This window comes from Moschus berezovskii, chromosome 19, assembly GCF_049115385.1.
Source record: "Moschus berezovskii isolate FMDL1 chromosome 19, NW_MosBer_1.0, whole genome shotgun sequence".
Lineage (NCBI taxonomy): Eukaryota > Metazoa > Chordata > Mammalia > Artiodactyla > Moschidae > Moschus > Moschus berezovskii.
In genome coordinates, this window is record NC_142478.1 from 33116005 (window position 1) to 33135643 (window position 19639).

Genomic DNA, 19639 nt, shown 5'->3' on the forward strand with positions numbered 1-19639 from the left:
TGTTCCTAGCCACAGCGCCAGAATCTGTGTCCCTCCTAGAGGGTCTGAGCTAATATCCTCTAATAAATACTCTATAGGTTAGATTATGTTTTAGTTTGTAACTAAAACCCCTGGCTGATATAGGAGGTAAGAGTAGATGTTTGAAGATGTGAAGGAAGCTGTTGTCATAGGAAAGATGAGTGATGCTGGTGACTTCAATTAGGGAACTGACAGTGGAATTGGGAATTAAAAGCATGTTGAATGCAGTTTAGAGGTAGAGTTAGCAGGATTAATTGGTGACTAGATTAAAGGTAAAATAAGGTGTTAAGGCCAAAGCCTTTGACCGTGTGGATCACTGCGGATGCTGTGTGGATCACTGTGGATGCTGTGTGGATCACTGCGGATGCTGATTGCAGCCATGAAATTAAAAGACGCTTACTCCTTGGAAGGAAAGTTATGACCAGCCTAGATAGCATATTAAAAAGCAGAGACATTACTTTGCCAACAAAGGTCCATCTAGTCAAGGTTATGGTTTTTCCCGTGGTCATGTATGGATGTGAGAGTTGGACTGTGAAGAAAGCTGATCGCCGAAGAATTGATGCTTTTGAACTGTGGTGCTGGAGAAGACTCTTGAGAGTCCCTTGGACTGCAAGGAGATCCAACCAGTCCATTCTAAAGGAGATCAATCTGATGCTACAGCTGAAACTCCAATACTTTGGCCACCTCATGCGACGAGTTGACTCACTGGGAAAGACTCTGATGCTGGGAGGGATTGGGGGTAGGAGGAGATGGGGACGACAGAGAATGAGATGGCTGGATGGCATCACCGACTCTATGGACATGAGATTGAGTGAACTCCGGGAGTTGGTGATGGACAGGGAGGCCTGCGTGGTGTGGTTCATGGGGTCGCAAAGAGTCGGACACAACTAAGCGACTGAACTGAACTGAAGGTGTTAAGAATGAGTGCCAGGATTTTGAAATGAAAAACTAGTGATGCAGATGCCATTTACTGGAATAATTACTGAGGAGAAGCAGGGAAAGTGTGCAGTTGACCAAATGTTCTGATAGATAACAAAAGCATGCCAGATAGACATGCCCATAAACAGATAAAAACAGAATGTATTATAAAATGAGCTGAAAGAAATTATGAAGTGAAGGAAAGGAAAAAAAATGACAAAATTGTATTTTGAAAAACTGAGAAATGGGAACATTTCCCAATGAACTAGGAAAATAAGATAATAAGGTATGAAAATATTGCTGGCAGAGCTCAGGAAATAAGAAACTTAAAAAAATAATTTCAGACATGAACAAATTAGAAGGAACACAAGAGTAATAAGATGCCATAGATAATTTTATAATGGAAATTAAAGATGGAGGAAAATTAAAATACTAAAGAGATAATATGCATACAAAAAGGAAATTCAACCTGAAAGAAGGGAGTAAAGGAAAAGAAAAGCAAACAAGTAGAAACACAGAATAAGCTGGAAAATAAAAGTTTTTAAAAAGTCGGAAAATAAATACAATAGAACTGTAATGACAGTGAAAATAAATCAGAAATGATAATGTAAACAAAGTAGACTACAGAGCTTATTACATTGGATGGAAAAAATTTAGCTATATAGTATATAAAAGAGAAATGCCTGAAACATAAAGACACATTAAGAATGAAAGAGATAATTAAAAAAATACTTAAATTCAGTCAAAAAAATATATTTGAGTCTTTAGCTTCAAAATTAAGCTAAGAACTCCTTTATTTCTAAGAGGAAATTCTTACATTTAATCATATTTTTATCCCTAAGAGAATGGTTTATATAATTTTCTTCCCCAAAGTTGGATTGCCAATGTATTAAAATGTTAATTCCAGATTGCTTTTTCATTTATACTCTAATCAACAACACCTGAGAACACCTTCCTCACAGTAGCACTATGACTTTTTTTTTAACCAATCTCTTTGATAAAAGGAAATTATTTTTGTTTTAGTCTTTTATTTCTCCAACTTCAGATGTGGTGAGTATGTTCTGATTCATTTTATGGATTTTCTCCTTTGTGAACTATCTGTTCATATCTTTTGTCCTTTTTATTGGGTTGTCTTTTTCTTAACTGTGCAATTTATGCCACAAATTATCTTCTCATCGCTTTAGACAGAAACCCCCAAATCAGTGTTGAATAACTGTGACAACAGGTATCCAATGGAATGGCTCCAATGTTCTCTGATTATAAAAATCAGCAGGAAAAAAAACACTGTGTAACAGTCTATTATATTTAAGTACTTTCATTTTATTCCTGTTTCACCTTGAGTATTTCATTAAGAATGGCTGTCCCATCATCGAATATTCTTTTTCCTCATGTCGCTCAGTCATATCTCTTTGTGACTCCATGGACAGTAGCCCGCCAGACTCCTCTGTCCATTGGGATTCTCCAGGCAAGAATACTGGAGTGGGTTGCCATACCCTTCTCCAGGGGATCTTCCCAACCTAGGGATCGAACCTAGGGATTGAACCCAGGTCTCACAGATTGCAGGCAGATTCTCTACTGTCCAAGCCACTATTCCTCATTTTAACTGCACTGTTGAATTCTTCATTGTTAAAATGTTTATCATTAAACATTTATACAGATATTTTCACATAAAGGTAGAGAAACAATGTACTTACCATTTAAAAAGTTAATTTTTAAAATTCAGTTGCCTCCTCTTAAACAGGCAATAAGTTTACTATTTTAAATTAAGTAAATAAATCAATAACTTAGCACTATTTATTATTTTTTAATAAAATGCATTTGCAGAAATGTTTCATTACAAACTAGTGCTACAAAAATAAATATAAAACAAATATACATGTTTACATATGTTACTTTAACATACATTATTTACATGTTCAAAATTCAGAAACTCCAGTATGTTTTGTCCATGATTCTTAACATGTCTAAAGTAGGGAAAACAATAAAAAAGCACAAATATACCACACACCATCTATATTTTTGCTTCAAAAGACTGTTCAATACAAACATATAAACACAGTAATTTCAAGGGTATATGTTCTAAGAGCAAAGTTAGGTGTCCTATTTTAGTCTATGATCACTACATTTTGTGACTCAAGTTCCATTCTGCTTTGTTCTCTCATTGGAAGACAGACATCCTTTATGGTACAGATTAAAATTCTCTTTCACAGAAAGGCTTTCTGAAGAAGTTTTTTAAAATAAAAATGTCACTTTACTTGAAAGCCAACAAAAAAGTTATTTATTAAACATATATCTAAAAGGAGCTTTAATCAATGAAAACTAGGAGTTGGATTAGAAAACATCAAAAGGATGGAAGAAAGACACTGTAATTTCTGTTTGATGTATTCTGGTAATTTTTCATCTTCTCCATACCTAAGTGGAGCAGAAGAGAAAAAGATAAAATCATAATCACTTGGTTTGTATGAATACCAAAAGGCACAGTATCTTTTTCAGTAATTCTTCAATGGCAAGAGGCAGTGCAGAAAGATTATACAAAATTATTTATTAAGACACTAAAACATACTCAATTTGTGTCCTTTTAAAATAGATCAATTTCTAAACATATTTAAATAATAAAATAGATCAAAAAACTTGAACAGATTTTACACAAGCTGAAAATCTAGATTCCTCATTAAGTGGAAGACCCTAAAGAAAATATAAGCTAAACACATTATAATAACATTTCCATTAAATATCAAAATTTTCCAAACTACCATATCAAGTAAAAATCTGAACTTTTATCTTTGAACATGGGTTCTACCCATTTTATACCTGTATCTTTTCACTTTCTAGAACATTTGGAAGATGTTTTAATAAGACCCGTCAACCTGTGAATTCTTTAAATGATGGTACTGCATATATACATACAAAAGCAGTTGGTAGAAACCCACAAACTATGTTTGTCCCAAGTATTTCCTCCACAATAAGCACTTTTCATAAAGTAGCGTGTTTTTACTGGCATCCTTGGCACCGTACCTCTTTTTAGTAAGTTATGGTTTGAACTGTGGAAACCAAACCACTGTTTTTTGTTGTTGTTGACAGATTTTTTTTGTTAGCATAAGTATTGTATTAGCCTGGCATATACCCTCATTCAGAATGAATATATACACTAAAAAAATTCTTTTAATCATTAATCACTTTACATTAGATCAGGGGATACAGCCTTTCATTTGGGAAAAATAGTCTGGTTATCTATTAAAATAAAGATTCCTTGTTTCTGTGTTCTTTTATATAAACTAAGTATTAATATATTACTTAGAACTTAGAAGTCCATTACTTTTGAAAAGGGTCAACTTAGACTAAAGGAACAGTAGGCTAAACCAATCTAACTAACTGGTGTGGATAATACATACCAGCTACCTTGCATTCCTGTAGATAATCATAAAATATGTATTAAAAAGACTATGAGCTGCTTTGAATATATAACAGTTTAAATAATAAGATAAACTTTGTCAATATGAAAAGAGTAACTTAAGTCATTTATTTCAACATATAGAGAAAAAAAATTATAGCAAAGGGCTGAAGCTCAACCAGTATATTAAAACTTACCTAGTTGTTTGACCATCTGGTGATGTATAACTAATAGAAGACACTCCTGCCTGCACGACCAACTGGGACCCATCATTAAACTGAACCCACACAGCTCCACTAGTTAACTAGAAAAATAGTAAGTATGCAAAATTACTATACAGTAGATCATAAATTCTTAAAAGGCACTCGTGTTTAACAGGTTTTTCACATAGTTAAAAAATAACAACAAAAACCACCCTTTAGGTAACTACAAATGTGGGGCTGTGATGGCAGCAACATTTGAGAATATCCATATTTTTTTAGGTGATTCCTTTAATAGATAGGACATCAGAAATTAAATTTATTCTACATAAATCCTGTTTTCCATTAATTTCTACTAGGATGTCTGAACAAGTGTTTTTCCTTTCTCGTAGTATTTCTAGCTAAGAACAGATTTAGAAAATTACCAAACAACACTTCCTTAGATTACAGTTTTCATCCATTCTTTGTTCTTAGGTCACAAGAATTTTTGTTCTGCCTGAGAACGTTACATCTTTGCTTTTGAAACTTGTTCCTTTAGTCACTAATACTTCCAATGTGCCTGCCACTCCAAACAGAGTACAGAAATCCAACACTTGGGTTTACATCCAGATTCTGTCAACTAACTAGTAGGAATGTGCAAGTCAACCTATCTGTCATAAGCCATAATTTTACTGTCTATGAAAGGAGGAGATGGCATCAACTTTACTAGGTTTTATTTTGGGAAATAATGTGACAATGTATGTGAAAAACATGGTACCACATAGGAGGCACTCGACAAATGGTGCGTTCCCTTCCCTTCATTTCCTACCTCCATAAAGGACTAAGCTGTATTTTACTTCACTGGTAAGTAAAAATTCCATGTGCTATACTCAAAAGTCTCCAAAATTCAAGTTTTCAGATAATATACATATATAGGTTTATACCTAAATAAATTCTTTAAGTTTGCAATTCAGTGTAGACCCAACCTTAAAATGCAAAAAGTATTTTCTGCCAAATCAAAGTTACTCTACTAATATAGATTACAAATACTTTCTAAAACTTAAAATGCCTGAACATTCTCAAGTCCTAACGTTTACCCACTATCATGACCTCTACTTTAAAGACAAATGGCAAAAACAGGTCACCTAGGCCCTAGCAAGCAATTTGCTATCAACTAGTATCTAGTTTTCCAAGTGTATACATATAAAAAAAATCTGAAAATTATTAATGACATACCCAATGCAAAAAAGGTGTAAAAACTTTCTTGCAAAGAGAAATCTTTATATTTTTTGGTCATTGTCAATCACCGTGGAAACCAAATTACTACATAGAAAATTCACTTGCCTAAAAGCGTCTCACCTGTGTAGCCCAACCCACATTTTTCACAAAAACAGACTTCAAAAGTTGTGCTGATTTAGGGAGACAATCTTTAAGACTTCTAGGAGAGCTGTTTGTTTCAGAAGCTGCACCCGTAAGTCCTTTATTTGTAACCACCTACAAACAGTAAAAGAAAGGAAGATATCATTCCTCAGCATTCCAATAAGTCAACTTTAGCAAAAGTTGATAATGACCAAATTTTCATTATCTTAACTTATAAAAAAGGTAAAAAAATATAATCACATTATAGAAAATAAATGCACAGGACAGGAAAAAAACATATTTTCATTTTGGTAGACTTCTTTTATTCATTTCCCCAAAGATATAATTTTTCATAGCTACAATTATAGATGTTTGTGAATACACACACACACACAGATCTATTTCTTTAATCTTGTATTTTACTACATTGCTATATCATCTTCATTGGCATGATAGTTCATTTGGTAAAAATGTAAGTTTATTTAACCATGACCGTATCATGGATATTAAGGAAGTTAATGATATTTTACTAGCAAAAATAAAACTATGTATATGTTAGTATATTTGGTGTTTTCCCTGAGGAGTCAGGTTAGGCCTTGCTGAGGTAATGCTTAAACTGAGAGCTGGAGGAGGAGAAAGAAAGCCAGTAAAGGGTTCAGGAAAAGAATTCCAGGTCAAGTGAATAGCATGTGAAAAGGCCCTGAGAGTTTGATATAATTAAGCCCAGAGAGTGCTGGGGTAAAGTAGTTCAGGATGAGGCTGGAAAAGTAGCTAGGTGATAGTAAGCCCACAGTCAGGTTGTTTTAATTTTATATCAAGGACATTAGGCAATCATTGAAGAGTTTAACATACATAAGGGACATATATTTACTTACAGGAGGATTAAATACTGGTGCCTGTTTTGGAGAAGCAGCACTATTTACGACCGTTCTATTCAGAAATGGTGTCTCTCTCACTGGGTAGTTTGGATCCACAGGAGGAGGGGGTGTTAAGGCCTTAGGTGAACTAGTACTACTAGGTCTTCTGAAGGAGAAAAACACGTCAAATACATTCCCTTAAAGCTCTCAATTTACAGAAAACAGAAGAATGCTCATAATGTAAACACTAAACCTAAAAAAATATTTACACATTTTAGTCATATTTAATAAATTTTCAAACATTTACCTTCCTACGATTATGGGGAAAAAGGAAGCACTTCCACTTTTCTTTTCCTCTTCTGCAATTATGGATTCCAGTGCTAAACAAATACGGTGGCCCTGTTTTAAAAGAGTGCTTTCTGTCATTACTTCACCTATGTCATTTGTAATGTTATTAACCGGTTAAGAAAAAACCTACTAAAAGTAGGTACATACCTCATTAGCATGGTTCATATACATTTGTACCTCCTCTTTTAAGCTATTAACTTCACTTTCACCTTTTAAGGTGTAAGATCTGCCAGTCTTTTCGATCACCTGAATTAAATCTTCTGTTTTGTGTATCTTTGCTCCTTAAAAAATAAGCAGAAAATGCTTTATCATTTCTATAAATATTCATTATATGTATATGAATATATGTATATATATATGAATATATGATATTATATTCATTATCATACTCCAGTATACAATAGCTCCTAGATCAAGGTATCATTTACATTTACTCATAGGCCATTAATAAAATGAGGCTCTCAAAGTAGTATTCCAATAAATATTTGCCATTTTTCTTTTCTGCATACATCTGGCTTAAGTTTGATACTTTTATATTTTTCAAAAACCACTACTCATACAAATATGTAAGTGAAGGACAGCTATAATTATGTGTACTGTGTGAGTAAATATTCTACATAAAGGAGGAAACTTTACAGATTAAAAAGTAAACATCTTTATAGATTTAGGAAATAAGATTCTCTGGTTCAACCTTATCCTTTTGCAATATTTATTATTTTAAAACTCTGGTATATGTCCATTTAAGTTCTAATAAGTAGAATATCAATCAGAATGTTGTTAAATACACACACACACACTCACTCACTCACTCGCTGTGCTAGGGAATTCCCTGGTTCTCTAGTGGTTAGGATTTTGAGCTTTCCTTCCTGTGGCCTGGGTTTAGTTCCTGTTCTGGGAACCGAGATCCCACAAATGCATGATGTGGGCCAAAAAAAAAAAAACAACTGTGCTGAATTAAAAAAACAAACCCACAATTACAAAGTTACAAGCTAAAGGGGAAAAACTAACCATTTCTAAATGGCACTTACCATCATAAAACCAAACCTCAAAATCAGCACCAGGGGAATTCTCCATCAAAACACATTTAGCATATCTTGTAAAATAAGTAATTTTGGGAGACTTAGATCTTACAAGCTGTACAAATCTGGAAGCATATTGATATTTTCGCCAGTACTTTTCTAGGCAGACAAAAGAAAGAAGTTACTTAATCTCAGGGAATGAAAATATTGACATAAATTCAATAACAGTCTTAATATTTATTTCTACTCTTTCTCAAAAATTTATGTCAAAAGTTAATAATTCCATTACCCATGGTTAATAATCCTATTACCAAAATAATATTTTAGAGATGGAAGTCTACTATTTTAATGAAAACTAAAGACACTAAAATAAAATTCCCAAGATGTATGTAACAAAATCTGATGGATTAGTATCATGACTATTAAAAACAAAACTCTCTTTGAATCACTGACTCCTTATTAAAAGTAAGATAATGACTCTAGAAAGTTTTTTATTTTTTTTTCTAGGAAAGTTTTAATAAATGAAATACAAAGAGTTCTATCTAAGATATCAGAACCAAATGACTTTGAGAAAAAGAAATGTAGCACTTTTTATATTAGTAAAGTACAGCATGTTAAATTTTTGCAGTTCCCTGTAACCGTGGTCATTTATGGGCTTCCCTGGTGGCTCATGGAGAAGGCAATGGCACCCCACTCCAGTACTCTTGCCTGGAAAATCCCATGGATGGAGGAGCCTGGTGGGCTGCAGTCCATGGGGATGCTAAGAGTCGGATACAACTGAGCGACTTCACTTTCACTTTTCGTGCATTGGAGAAGAAAATGGCAACCCACTCCAGTGTTCTTGCCTGGAGAATCCCAGGGATGGGGGAGCCTGGTGGGCTGCCGTCTATGAGGTCGCAGAGTCGGACACGACTAAAGCGACTTAGAAGCTGCAGCAGCAGCTGCTGGTGGCTCAGACAGTAAAGAATCTGCCTGCAATGTGGAAGACCTGGGTTCAATTCCTGGATCAGGAAGATCCCCTGGAGTAGGGCATGGCAACCCACTCCAGTGGCTCTTGCCTGGAGAATCCCCATGGACAGAGGAGCCTAGCAGGCTATAGTTCATGGGGTCACACAAAGTTGGACATGACCGAAGTGACTAAGCAGCAGTGGTCATTTATAGTATTTAATAATCTTGCCTACCTGCTTTAATTCTAATATGGTTAGGTGAGATAGGTTCTCTCATTTGCTTTTAAGTCACCTTAGGGAAATCTTACTACTCAGTGCTTAACTTTCTAATTCATAATATCCAGAAACTGAACTGGGAGTCAAATTTGGTTAACCACAATTACAAGGGATCATTATGTAGCACACAAAGATTTCAAAAGTCAAAAACCAGATACTTCATGTTGAATTTTTAACACTATTCTAGACAAATTGTAACTAAACAAATGTACAAAGTATATTTGTGGACACATGACTAATATTCCAGAGTTAGTTTTTCCTTAAATAAGATAAAATTCCATTTTAACACAGAACACGCCTGAACACTGAATTAGTAAGGTACAGCACATCTCACCAGATACAAAGTTATAAGAACATAACTTGTAGCCCAAATGAAGTCAGGATATTTACAATTTATGATATCCACATGTACAGAGTTTATGTCTGTGGATTTATCTAAATTCATCATCTAAATTTATTCCCTGGTAAATTTACATACCTGGTAAATTATCAAAACTGTACCTACTGATATTATCAGTAGGTGAGGGTGGTCTATCAGCAAGAGGAAAACCTCTTCCATCATTTGGATAATAAACAGTGATCTGTCAAAAAATTTTAAGAATTCTAATTATATGCCATTAAGTTAATTATATTTTGTCACTAAAATTATAAAAAGAGCTTACATGAATATTAAATTTTATCTTTATTGAAAACACTACTCTCTAAAAGTAATTTTTTCACTGTTTAATCTTAAGCCTAAAGTTTAGATTTTGTTACTAGTTATAATTATTTTTTAAGCCACACTATTTTAGTATGCTATTTTAGTTTTTGAATTCCAAATATACTATCATATCAGGAAAAGTAATTTAAAAAATTGTTTTGTAATAGAATGAATGGAATGGTAAATACTTAAGTGATGAAGCTGCAAGATAATAAAAGTGAATCCACATTACCATACTCCCATCACTAGATATCTGAAGAACTTCTTTCACATATTCTTGAGATGCATAATCCTTCAGAAGCTCCACACATACCTCCTCTGAATCAAGTATGCTCACCTAAAAAGAAAAAACAAAACAAAAACTAAAATCAATAACAATTATTTATCAGAACATTCTGACATATATATTAGTGAAGAGCAAAGTACTTAACCATGGCAGAAACAAAAATTAACATAAAAATAAAATAGCTGCTTCAGTGCAACAGTCTAGACCACAGGTGTATTTGAGCACAACTGCGAAACATAAGGAGTAAAGGTGAGATGGTATAATGAGGTGTGAAATAACCAGTGAGCAGAAAGGAAGCAGAAGGTAGGGTGGAGAATTTAAGGACTTTGGAAAGAATAGCACTCTAATTAAAGGCAAGACTGGGTGAAATGGAAAACAAAGGACCAACAGGATGAATAGGGAATTAAAAAATAAAAATCACTATTCCAAATCCTCTACTTATTTTTTATATTCCTGTTAAAACATCAATAGTTTGAGATGTTAAAAAGTTATATTTTCTAGTTTATCTTTTTGAGACTGGATTAATTTTAGTGATTAGGATTGTGAATAATATTTAACACAGCATTTAGCCAGTATTACTTCTAAATGTTTTTCATTATCAATAATTTAAAGTTCATATCAGTTCACCATTCTTAAAACAATAGCTATTTTTCCATAAACATATAAACATGCAATCTCTTTTCTCTTATGTGAGTTTATCAAGTACATATAAAAAATACAGGGAATTATAGGGAACTGAAAAGATACCATGTTTGATACTAGAAACCATATACTCAAGGAAATCATACAGTGATTTAGAAAAATAACAGACATACCACGGCCTTTTTGGTTTTCTGTCGGATTGGTTTCAACCTATAAGCAGTCAGAGGAGATGTAATGCTTCGTAATGTACGCTTCTGATAGACCAACGGTGGCTCCACACCCCTAGTCTTGCTTTGTTCAGAAGAAGGATCTAAGCCAAAAATAGATTCTTATTGAATTATTTCAGGTTTAGTGTGATATGCAGTCATATATTTCATGGTATTCAAATGTTTTACAGAACATGCATTATCAGAAGCATTGGGGCTCCTTTTGGCTCCTGTTTCAGCCTAGGCATTTCCTGATGTGTCCTGCAAATCTGGACGGCCCTGGAAATCTCTGTTTGGGCTAATACTGTTGTGCTCAGTAGTTTCTCTTAAATGAGCAACAATATACATCAAATAAAGCAACTTAGTGAATAATTAAAGTCAAGTCTACACAAAACAATGTCATGCTGGTTACAACAGCATACTTTTTTATAAAGAACAAAAGAAATCTAGTTAAAAAAAAAACTCATAATTTTTCAGTTTAAGATATGGCATAAAGGACTTCCTGGCAGTCCAGCCATTAGGAATTGGTGCTTTCACAGCTGAGGGCCCGGGCTCAACCCCTGGGCCCTCAACTAAGATCCCACAAGCCATGCAGTGTGGCCACGAAGAGAGAAAAAGATATGGCATAATAAAATAGTGACTTTAAAAAAAAGATAGTGACTTTAAAAGGATATTTTAAGCTAGCCTGCAAAGGAATACCTTTAAGTCTAAGACTAAGAAAGAAAAGATACCAATATGAAATTAATTTTTCAATCAAAGCAAAAACTAGTTACCTACTAAATGGGTCACCTACTAATACTAAACAAGCAACTGCCAATGCTGCAATAAATACAGATTTGAGAGGAGTTCCCAAATAATCATTCTACATAACATGTAAGCTAAGGACTATTTCATTTTTACTTACAAAATATGCAACTAAAGCCAAAACACACTAAAATATACAAAATAGCTTTAATATCATTAACAATATTACAAATGTTATTTGTAGCTACATTTCTAAAAGAGCTCTTGTTGAACTTATTTAAATTTTATATATCAACATTTCTAGAGTTCACATGGAGACATTCTTTTTTAAAAAGCCCTTAAAATGATTAGAGTATATAAAACTTTGTAAGGCAATTTTTCTAATGCTAAATCTAAAAATCTGTATCTCGGTTTTCCCCTTAAGTGACTTTTACATGCTTCCCCTCCTCACTACCATTATAATAGGAAATATATCAAATAATATACTTTAAAATTGCAGCAGCACTACTAGAGTATTATAAACAAGGTTACCCCAGACACGTCCATGTTACCAAATAAGAAGTATCTATAAACACAGTAGAAGGTTAAGTACAAGATTTAAGCACAGGGCAGTTTTATAGTTTAAAACACATAAGGTTGAATTATCAGCTTTAACAAGTACACATGAGAAGATTAATTATCTTTTGGGCTCTTGAAAATAATACACACACAAAAAAATAGACTTGTGGTGACAAAACAACTCTACTTAAATTACACCCATATATTATGTACTTTGTCTGAAGTAATATGATAACTTAGTAAAAAATTATCTTCTCCTCTCCATATGTTTCTTCCATATGTTTCTTTCTTATTCTCACTTTTTCCCATAATTATTTTCCAACCCACTTCTGTGAATCTAGCATGTTCATTAAAGAGAAATGTTTAACTTTTCAAACTCTGGGTCTATAAATGAAATGATGTAACGACAGCTGTTTAACAGTGTTTAGGTTTTAGTAGCTGTGTAGTGTATGCGAGGTCCCACTGGTATACTATGATATCCATACCCCCTTATACTTAAAAGTAAAATCAACCATCTTTTGATTATTTTATAGGCACTGATATAGGTATTTATTACAGAGAGACTGTGAGAGCAGAGGGGTTTAGAGATTAAAGTCTCTGAGCCAGACTGTGTGGGTTGGACTCATGCCTCTTCTATTTAGGACAGTGTGGCTTGGCAAATTAAGCTTTGTGCACTATAACTTCCTCATTTGTAAGACAGGACTAATAATAGTGTCTTCCTCGTATAGTTTTTGTGAGAATTTAAAAAGTTAATATGTTAAGCATTAAGGACAGTGGTTGATAAATACTCAAAATGTATTGTTATTACTATTATTATAACTAGGTTTATTCAAAATGCCATTATTTCCTTAAGAAAATCCAAAGAGAAAACTGCAATGCTTGCTAAGTGGCCAAATTATTAATATTTTATTAAATAGTCCATTAAAAACTCACCATTTATTTGCAGATTCCCAAACCACTGTTGCACCATTTCAGTCTGAGGTGTCTGGTCAGTAAATGGAAAGGGAGTTTTTCCTGGACAAAGATGATTGGAGCTAAAGAAAGAAAAAAAATTTTTCCATAAACTAATAAAAAATGATCTGATAATAACTTTGTAAGATAAAAATACTTTAAAAAGAGATTTCTCTTGATACGAACACCTAAAAACTTTTAGATTAATAGTAGAACCCAATATTTACATAACTGTCTCTACGAAGCTAAATTCCCCTGCCAAAATGCCCATGGCACTGTGACACTATTTCTATATGGCTACTATCCTTTTGTAATTTAAGAATAAAAATTAGAGGGAAAAAAAACAAACATTAGTCACTAAAAACCTAGTCTTCACGTGAGAAGCAGGTAACAGTATGATTACTCATCACTTAAGCTCAGCTACTCTATTTGTGTGTGTGTGTGTTTATGTATGGTTACTGTTAAGAGTACTTTAGGGATCACACATGTTTAAAATATGATATACTGCACTGGAGACCTGCTTCATGTAAAATTAAACATGACACTAAAAATTCCAAAGTATTGAACACATACTACAGATACATCCATGAGCACATACACTCATTTTAATTCTTAACCACAATTCAAAATTATCACTCTGATTTTTCTCCCTATTAAAATATAGAAATCATAGTTAAGAAGTGCCCCAGGAATATCTGATAGGGTTAGAAAAAAGGTACCCCCAACCTTAGTTACAAGCAGCTTCATGTTTGTGATAATACAATGCTTATCTAAAAGTAAAATGCTTTTGATAGAATTATTCTTACAGTGCTTGATTGTTATCAGGTCCTTCAAAAGATCCAGAACTATTGGATGTCTTTTCCTTAAAGAAGTGAAAAATATTAGCATCACTGTTTGTGGGTGAGTATCTTTCATTTTCCTCCACTCCTGATCGTTTGGATTTTGAAAGCATTTCTGCTGAGTAACATCGTTCCATTGTGTATGTTTTCACTCGAGACTGACTATGAGAAGTCTCAGATCTATCAGAGGAATGGGCTCTACGAAGGTATCGAGAATGTGGTCTTTCTTCTGCCTCTTGGATTACTCTTCCCCTTCCACTATTACTGGTTTCTTGTTCTTGATTGCCCCATGGAGTATAAAAGCTGCTTCCATCTCCTGAAGAAGAAAAATCACTTGGATTTTTATTCTTTGGAAATATAGTCATTTTATTTGGGAGTGGCTGTTCAATCAAAAGTCGTCTTCTGTCAAATAAACTACCACTTATACTGGTACTGGAAGAAGCTGTAATTGCTGTAGAAATTGTGGCATGTCCACTATCAATCGAGTCTTCTACAGTTCCTAAATCCTTACTTTTTTTTGAAGAATTTCGGGACATAAAAGGATGATCTAATACTGAAGACAGACTTAGACGATCTGCTGGATTTCTACGAAGTAACTGATGGATAAGGTCCTTGGCTTCTCTTGACAAAAAAGTTGGCATTTCATAATCTGCCAACACTACTTTATTTAATGTGTTCTTGACTGTGTCAGTGTCAAAAGGCGGTCTCCCAATAAGTAATGTATAAAACATACAGCCCAAGGACCAAATATCAGATTCAAGTCCATGTGCACTTCGAGTTGCAATTTCTGGAGAAATGTAATTAGGAGTTCCACATAATGTATAGTGCTTTTCATGTGGCATTTTCAACTGAGTTGCCAGCCCAAAATCAGCAATCTTGATGTTCATATTACGTGTAAGTAAGAGGTTAGAAAGTGTGAGGTCCCGGTGTAATATACCATGCGAATGGAGATATAACATTCCTGTGATGATTTGGTGCATGAAGTGTCGAGCTGTTAGAATGCAAAAAAAAAAAAGTTACAACTTAAAAAATCTGATGATTCAGTATTTCAGTTCAGTTCAGTAACCCAAGTACATAAGCTAATATTACAATTAGTGAACTGGTTTTTGGCTTAGTTTCACCAACCAAAATACCACTCTGATAATTTTCTAATATTCTTTAATATTTCCCTTTAAGACATCTAGGCACTCCTTTTAATCTTTGTCCTTTACAACGGATGAGTTTTCTAATACAGTTAAGGGATGCTTACTTTTATTAAGAACTGAGAGTGACTAGAGTTAACTAGGGTACCAGAAGTCCATAGAAATTAAGAAAAAAATATTTATAATTAAAAAATTCATAAATACACTCAAATTGTAAAAAAGAGAAAAGCAACCTAAAGTTCTTTGATGTCCCCATGTTCTGTGTGTATACTCAGTCATGTCTGACTCTGCGACCTCATGAGCCCACCAGGCTCTTCTGTCCATGGGATTTCCGAGGCAAAAACTGGAATGGGTTGCCATGTCCTTGTCTAGGAGATCTTCCTGACCCAGGGATTGAACCCGCATCACCTGCATCTCCTGGATTAGCAAGTGAATTCTTTACCACTTCACCACCTGGGAATTGGCCAACTATACTTTCTCTTCTGTGAATAGTTTTCTTATATCCCTCCATCCATTTTCCTATTCAATTGTCTTTTTCTTTTACGGCATGCCTTATTTTTCTTCTTTGGTTGCGCTGGGTCTTTGCTGCAGTGTTGGGCTTTCTCTAGTTGCAGCGAGCGGGGGCTACTCTTCATTGCATGGTGCATGGGCTTCTCACTGTGTGTGCAGAGCACAGGCTCTAGGCGCATGAGTTTCAGTAGTTGTGGCACATGTGGCTCAGTAGGTTCGGCTGGCTGGTTCTAGAGCACGAGCTTAGTCTCTCTGTGGCATGTGGAATCTTCTGGGTCAGGGATTGAACCTATGTCCCCTGCATTGGCAGGGGGATGCTTAACTACTGTACCACCAGGGAAGTCCAGGCATGCCTTATATTTTAAATATTAATTGTCCAGCCATTTATTTTATAAATATTTTCTTCTTATCTTTAACTTTGAAATTTGTTGACAGTATATTTTGTCATATACATTCTTGGTTTTAAATAAATTGGTAATTCGTTTCCTTCCTATTTTTTGTAAGTTATGTCTTATATAAGAAGACCCTACTATTACACAGTATTATGATAAAATACAGTATTCATCATCAATATGTATATAAATTTATTTTCAATTTGTATAATGTTCTTACTTTCAGTCTAAGGATATAAACATTTCCATGAATCTTAATATGTGTGACCAAATTGTTTTCTAAATGGGTTAAATATAGAATCAAATGGACAAAAAGCCTGTCAACAACCATCTTTCTTAGATTTCAATCTAGCCTGCAATCTCAGTTAGCAGGGTAGGATAATTTGAAAACAATCATTTCTGGAACTTCCCTGGTGGTCCAGTGGGGAAGACTCCAAGCTCCCAAATCAGGGGGCCCGGGGTTCAATCCCTGCTTGGGCAACTAGATCCTGCATGCATGCCACAACTGAATCTGCAAGCCTCAGTGAAGATTCTGGGAGCTGCAACTAAGATGCAGCACAGCCTAAATAGACAGAAAACAATTATTTGTGTGATGATACATGGACCTTACTTGATCCTGATCTGAAATATAAAAATGTTACTTCTAAGAAACTGTGGAAGCTGAAACTGACAATGTGTTTGATAGTAAAGAATTATTAGGTGTGATAGTGACTTTGTGCTTATGTCTTTTTAAGTCTGTCTCATTTAGAGATAAAAAGATGTCTATGATTTGCTTCAAAACACTCTGGGGCACTGGGGGAATAAAAAGAGTAAGATGAAACTATTTGACCATGAGTTGATAGTTTTGAAAGATGATTGTAAGTTCACAGGGGCTCATTATATTACTCTCTCAGTCTAAATGTTTCACATTTTCTACAGCAAATGGTTCAGCAGGTACTTGTGTTTGACTTAGAAACTACAGTCATCAATAGCATTTCTTCTAAAAACCTTTTTCTAGATGTCAAAGGATACACATTAAACTGTGACCAATGATTTAAAATGTTGTTTTAAAAGAAGGATAGTAAATTTCTCCTTCTACTTTATTTCTATAACACCTAAATTATTCACATGAACTAACAGCTGTTTCAAGTTTGGTGGGGGGGGAACACTCTCCTTTTGTAGCCTAAAGTAATAGTTGAAACAGTTTTACTAAATATTTCAAAATAGTACATTCTTCAAAACTACAAAAAGTAAAACTCGTATCTACCAAAAAAAATTTTTTAAAGGAAAAAAAAGAAGTATGGCCTACCTTCATTTTCTGAGAATGGTTTTCTTCTATTTTTTAAATACCTGTTCATTTCTCCATTATGGCACATTTCTAATACTAGGTACACATAATTGTTATCTTCAAAATAGTTATACAGCTGAAATGTAAAAGGGTGTAATAAATTATAATAGAAAAAAATTCAATGTCCTTGGCCACTTTTATAAAATGTGTATCTTACCTCCAAGATAGAAGGATGTTTCAATTGGCAATGTATTTTCACCTCATTTTGGACTCTCTGTACCATTCCAGCTTTGTACATGGCTTTCTTATCTATCTAAAAGAACATGAGTTTTAAACATTCATGATAAACTTTCAAATGTGAATTTGTCATATATTGACAAATGAATTCATTTCAAATGAATTTTACATTTGAAAAAGTAAAATATACTTTGAAATATTCTTTAGTCCTTTTATCTACTTTTTAGATCAATTTATTCTGTTGTCTGTTTCCCCCATGCACCCAGCAGAGTGCTTGGCAGAATGAACATTCAATAAGTTTCTCAAATGCATTCCAATATACTCTATCAACTTAAAGAATTTATAGCTCAATTATCATATCTATGATAACAACAACACAAATTTAGCAAAGTTTTAAAAGAAAACTTCCCTTCCCTTTTCCTACTGGTTTAGGTGTATCTTAATCTGCTTATGTTACTCCTGTTAGACTGACTCCTAACAATCAAGAATAGTATTTTAGCTTGTTACAGTGCAAAACAGAATTATGCACAAAGGTATTCTTCTTCTTATAAATAAATTATTGTTTCTTCTTTGATTTCTACCAATTACTCCAAGTATGCATAATTAGAACAGATACCAGATCTAATGAACATTAGTAAAGATAAAGCATTTATTTAAGATATCCTTAAATTCAGCTGTTGGAATTACCGTCTTTTGCTTAAGCAATGGGTTTTTTTACACCATAAAGAAAAGGCTGGCAGGTAAGGAGTTTCTAACATCTCAAGTAGCAAACCTCTCTAGTTATTTGCAAAGTAGAAGTGAGAAACTGATTAATATATTCTTACCATTTTGATTGCAACTTCCAAACCAGTGTGAATGGACTCAGCTCTATAAACACCAGCAAATGATCCTTTACCAAGCAGATTTCCAACTCTAAAATCCTTAAAAGTTAAAATTAAAGAATATGTGTGATGATTTACAAAAGTAGAAAGGAAGAGAAATAGGAAGGGGCTGGAAAGAGGATAAAAAGGATCAAAAGGAGAATTTGCATTTAAAATTCAAGCAGGTATTACACCTCGATACTGCTGGTGTCTGGGGTAGACAGCATGTTGACGCCTTGTGTGTCTGTGAGCTTCCAGGCTGGTTTCTAAATACAGCACCCTAATGATCTGGTTCCTTAGCCTCAGCAACCTCCTCCTTCCTCCCATCTCAGGCCAATCCCTGAGAGCTACGGGCTGGAACGGAATCCCGCCGCAGCTCCCGCCGGAGGTAACCGCCATCCCCTTGGAGAAGTGGGGAGACACCCTAGCCCTGCTCTAGCGCGGCAGCTCCGGCGGGATCGCTGCCCAGGGGAAGCGGTGTCTACGGACAGAAGGGCGGGGCCGCAAGGGACTCACCTGTCCCACCGCCGCCGCATCTCCGAGGGGCGGGCCGCTCCGCCCCCAAACAGCCGGGCCCGGGTGGTTGGGACCCTCCCCAGGCACTTCGGAGCCCGCCCTGCAGCTGTTAGCTTCGTCTTATCCCCTTCCTGCCAGGGTCTCGAGACCCGGCACTCCGACTCCCGCCCACCCTCCTGGGGACTGCCGAGTCTTTTCACCTCGATCTTTTCTCCGATGCAGGTCGCCATATTTCCAGGCCGCGGCCGGTGCTCCCCGGATCCGCTCCCTTCACGCAGTTCCTTCGAGGCAGCACTCCAAGCAGCCAGCGGGTCTTGGCGCCCATCAGGCTCGGCTCTCTAGGCCGCCGCTCTTGGCGACGACAGCACAGCCACCGAAAGGTCTACCGGGCACCTTCCGAGGCCTGGGCGGCGCCTCCGCGCTCCCATTTTGAAAAACTCCCGCCGGTGGCTGTCCTCAAAGGTTGGCGGTGACGTA

The 19639-nt window shown here is 35.1% G+C and overlaps 1 protein-coding gene across 3 annotated transcripts; it reads right to left on the reverse strand.

The window, feature by feature from the left end:
* Positions 1–1807: 1807 nt before the first annotated feature.
* On the reverse strand, positions 1808–19623 carry PLK4 (polo like kinase 4). 3 transcript variants are annotated; one of them, XM_055404318.2, is made up of 16 exons: positions 19363–19623; positions 18611–18706; positions 17767–17862; positions 17571–17685; positions 14206–15229; positions 13382–13482; positions 11114–11250; positions 10245–10349; positions 9791–9893; positions 8099–8248; positions 7218–7351; positions 7030–7121; positions 6741–6885; positions 5866–6000; positions 4525–4631; positions 1808–3348 (listed from the first exon to the last, which is right to left on the reverse strand). In XM_055404318.2, exons 1-16 carry the CDS (start codon positions 19390–19392, stop codon positions 3246–3248), a joined length of 2673 nt encoding a protein of 890 aa, XP_055260293.2. In that variant the 5' UTR covers positions 19393–19623; the 3' UTR covers positions 1808–3245. The 3 variants fall into 3 exon arrangements, with proteins under 3 accessions (XP_055260293.2, XP_055260292.2, XP_055260294.2); XM_055404317.2 differs by having other exon boundaries at positions 6741–6888; positions 19363–19621; XM_055404319.2 differs by lacking the exon at positions 19363–19623 and having other exon boundaries at positions 6741–6888; positions 17767–17858; positions 18611–18691.
* Between the last annotated feature and the right edge of the window lie 16 nt (positions 19624–19639).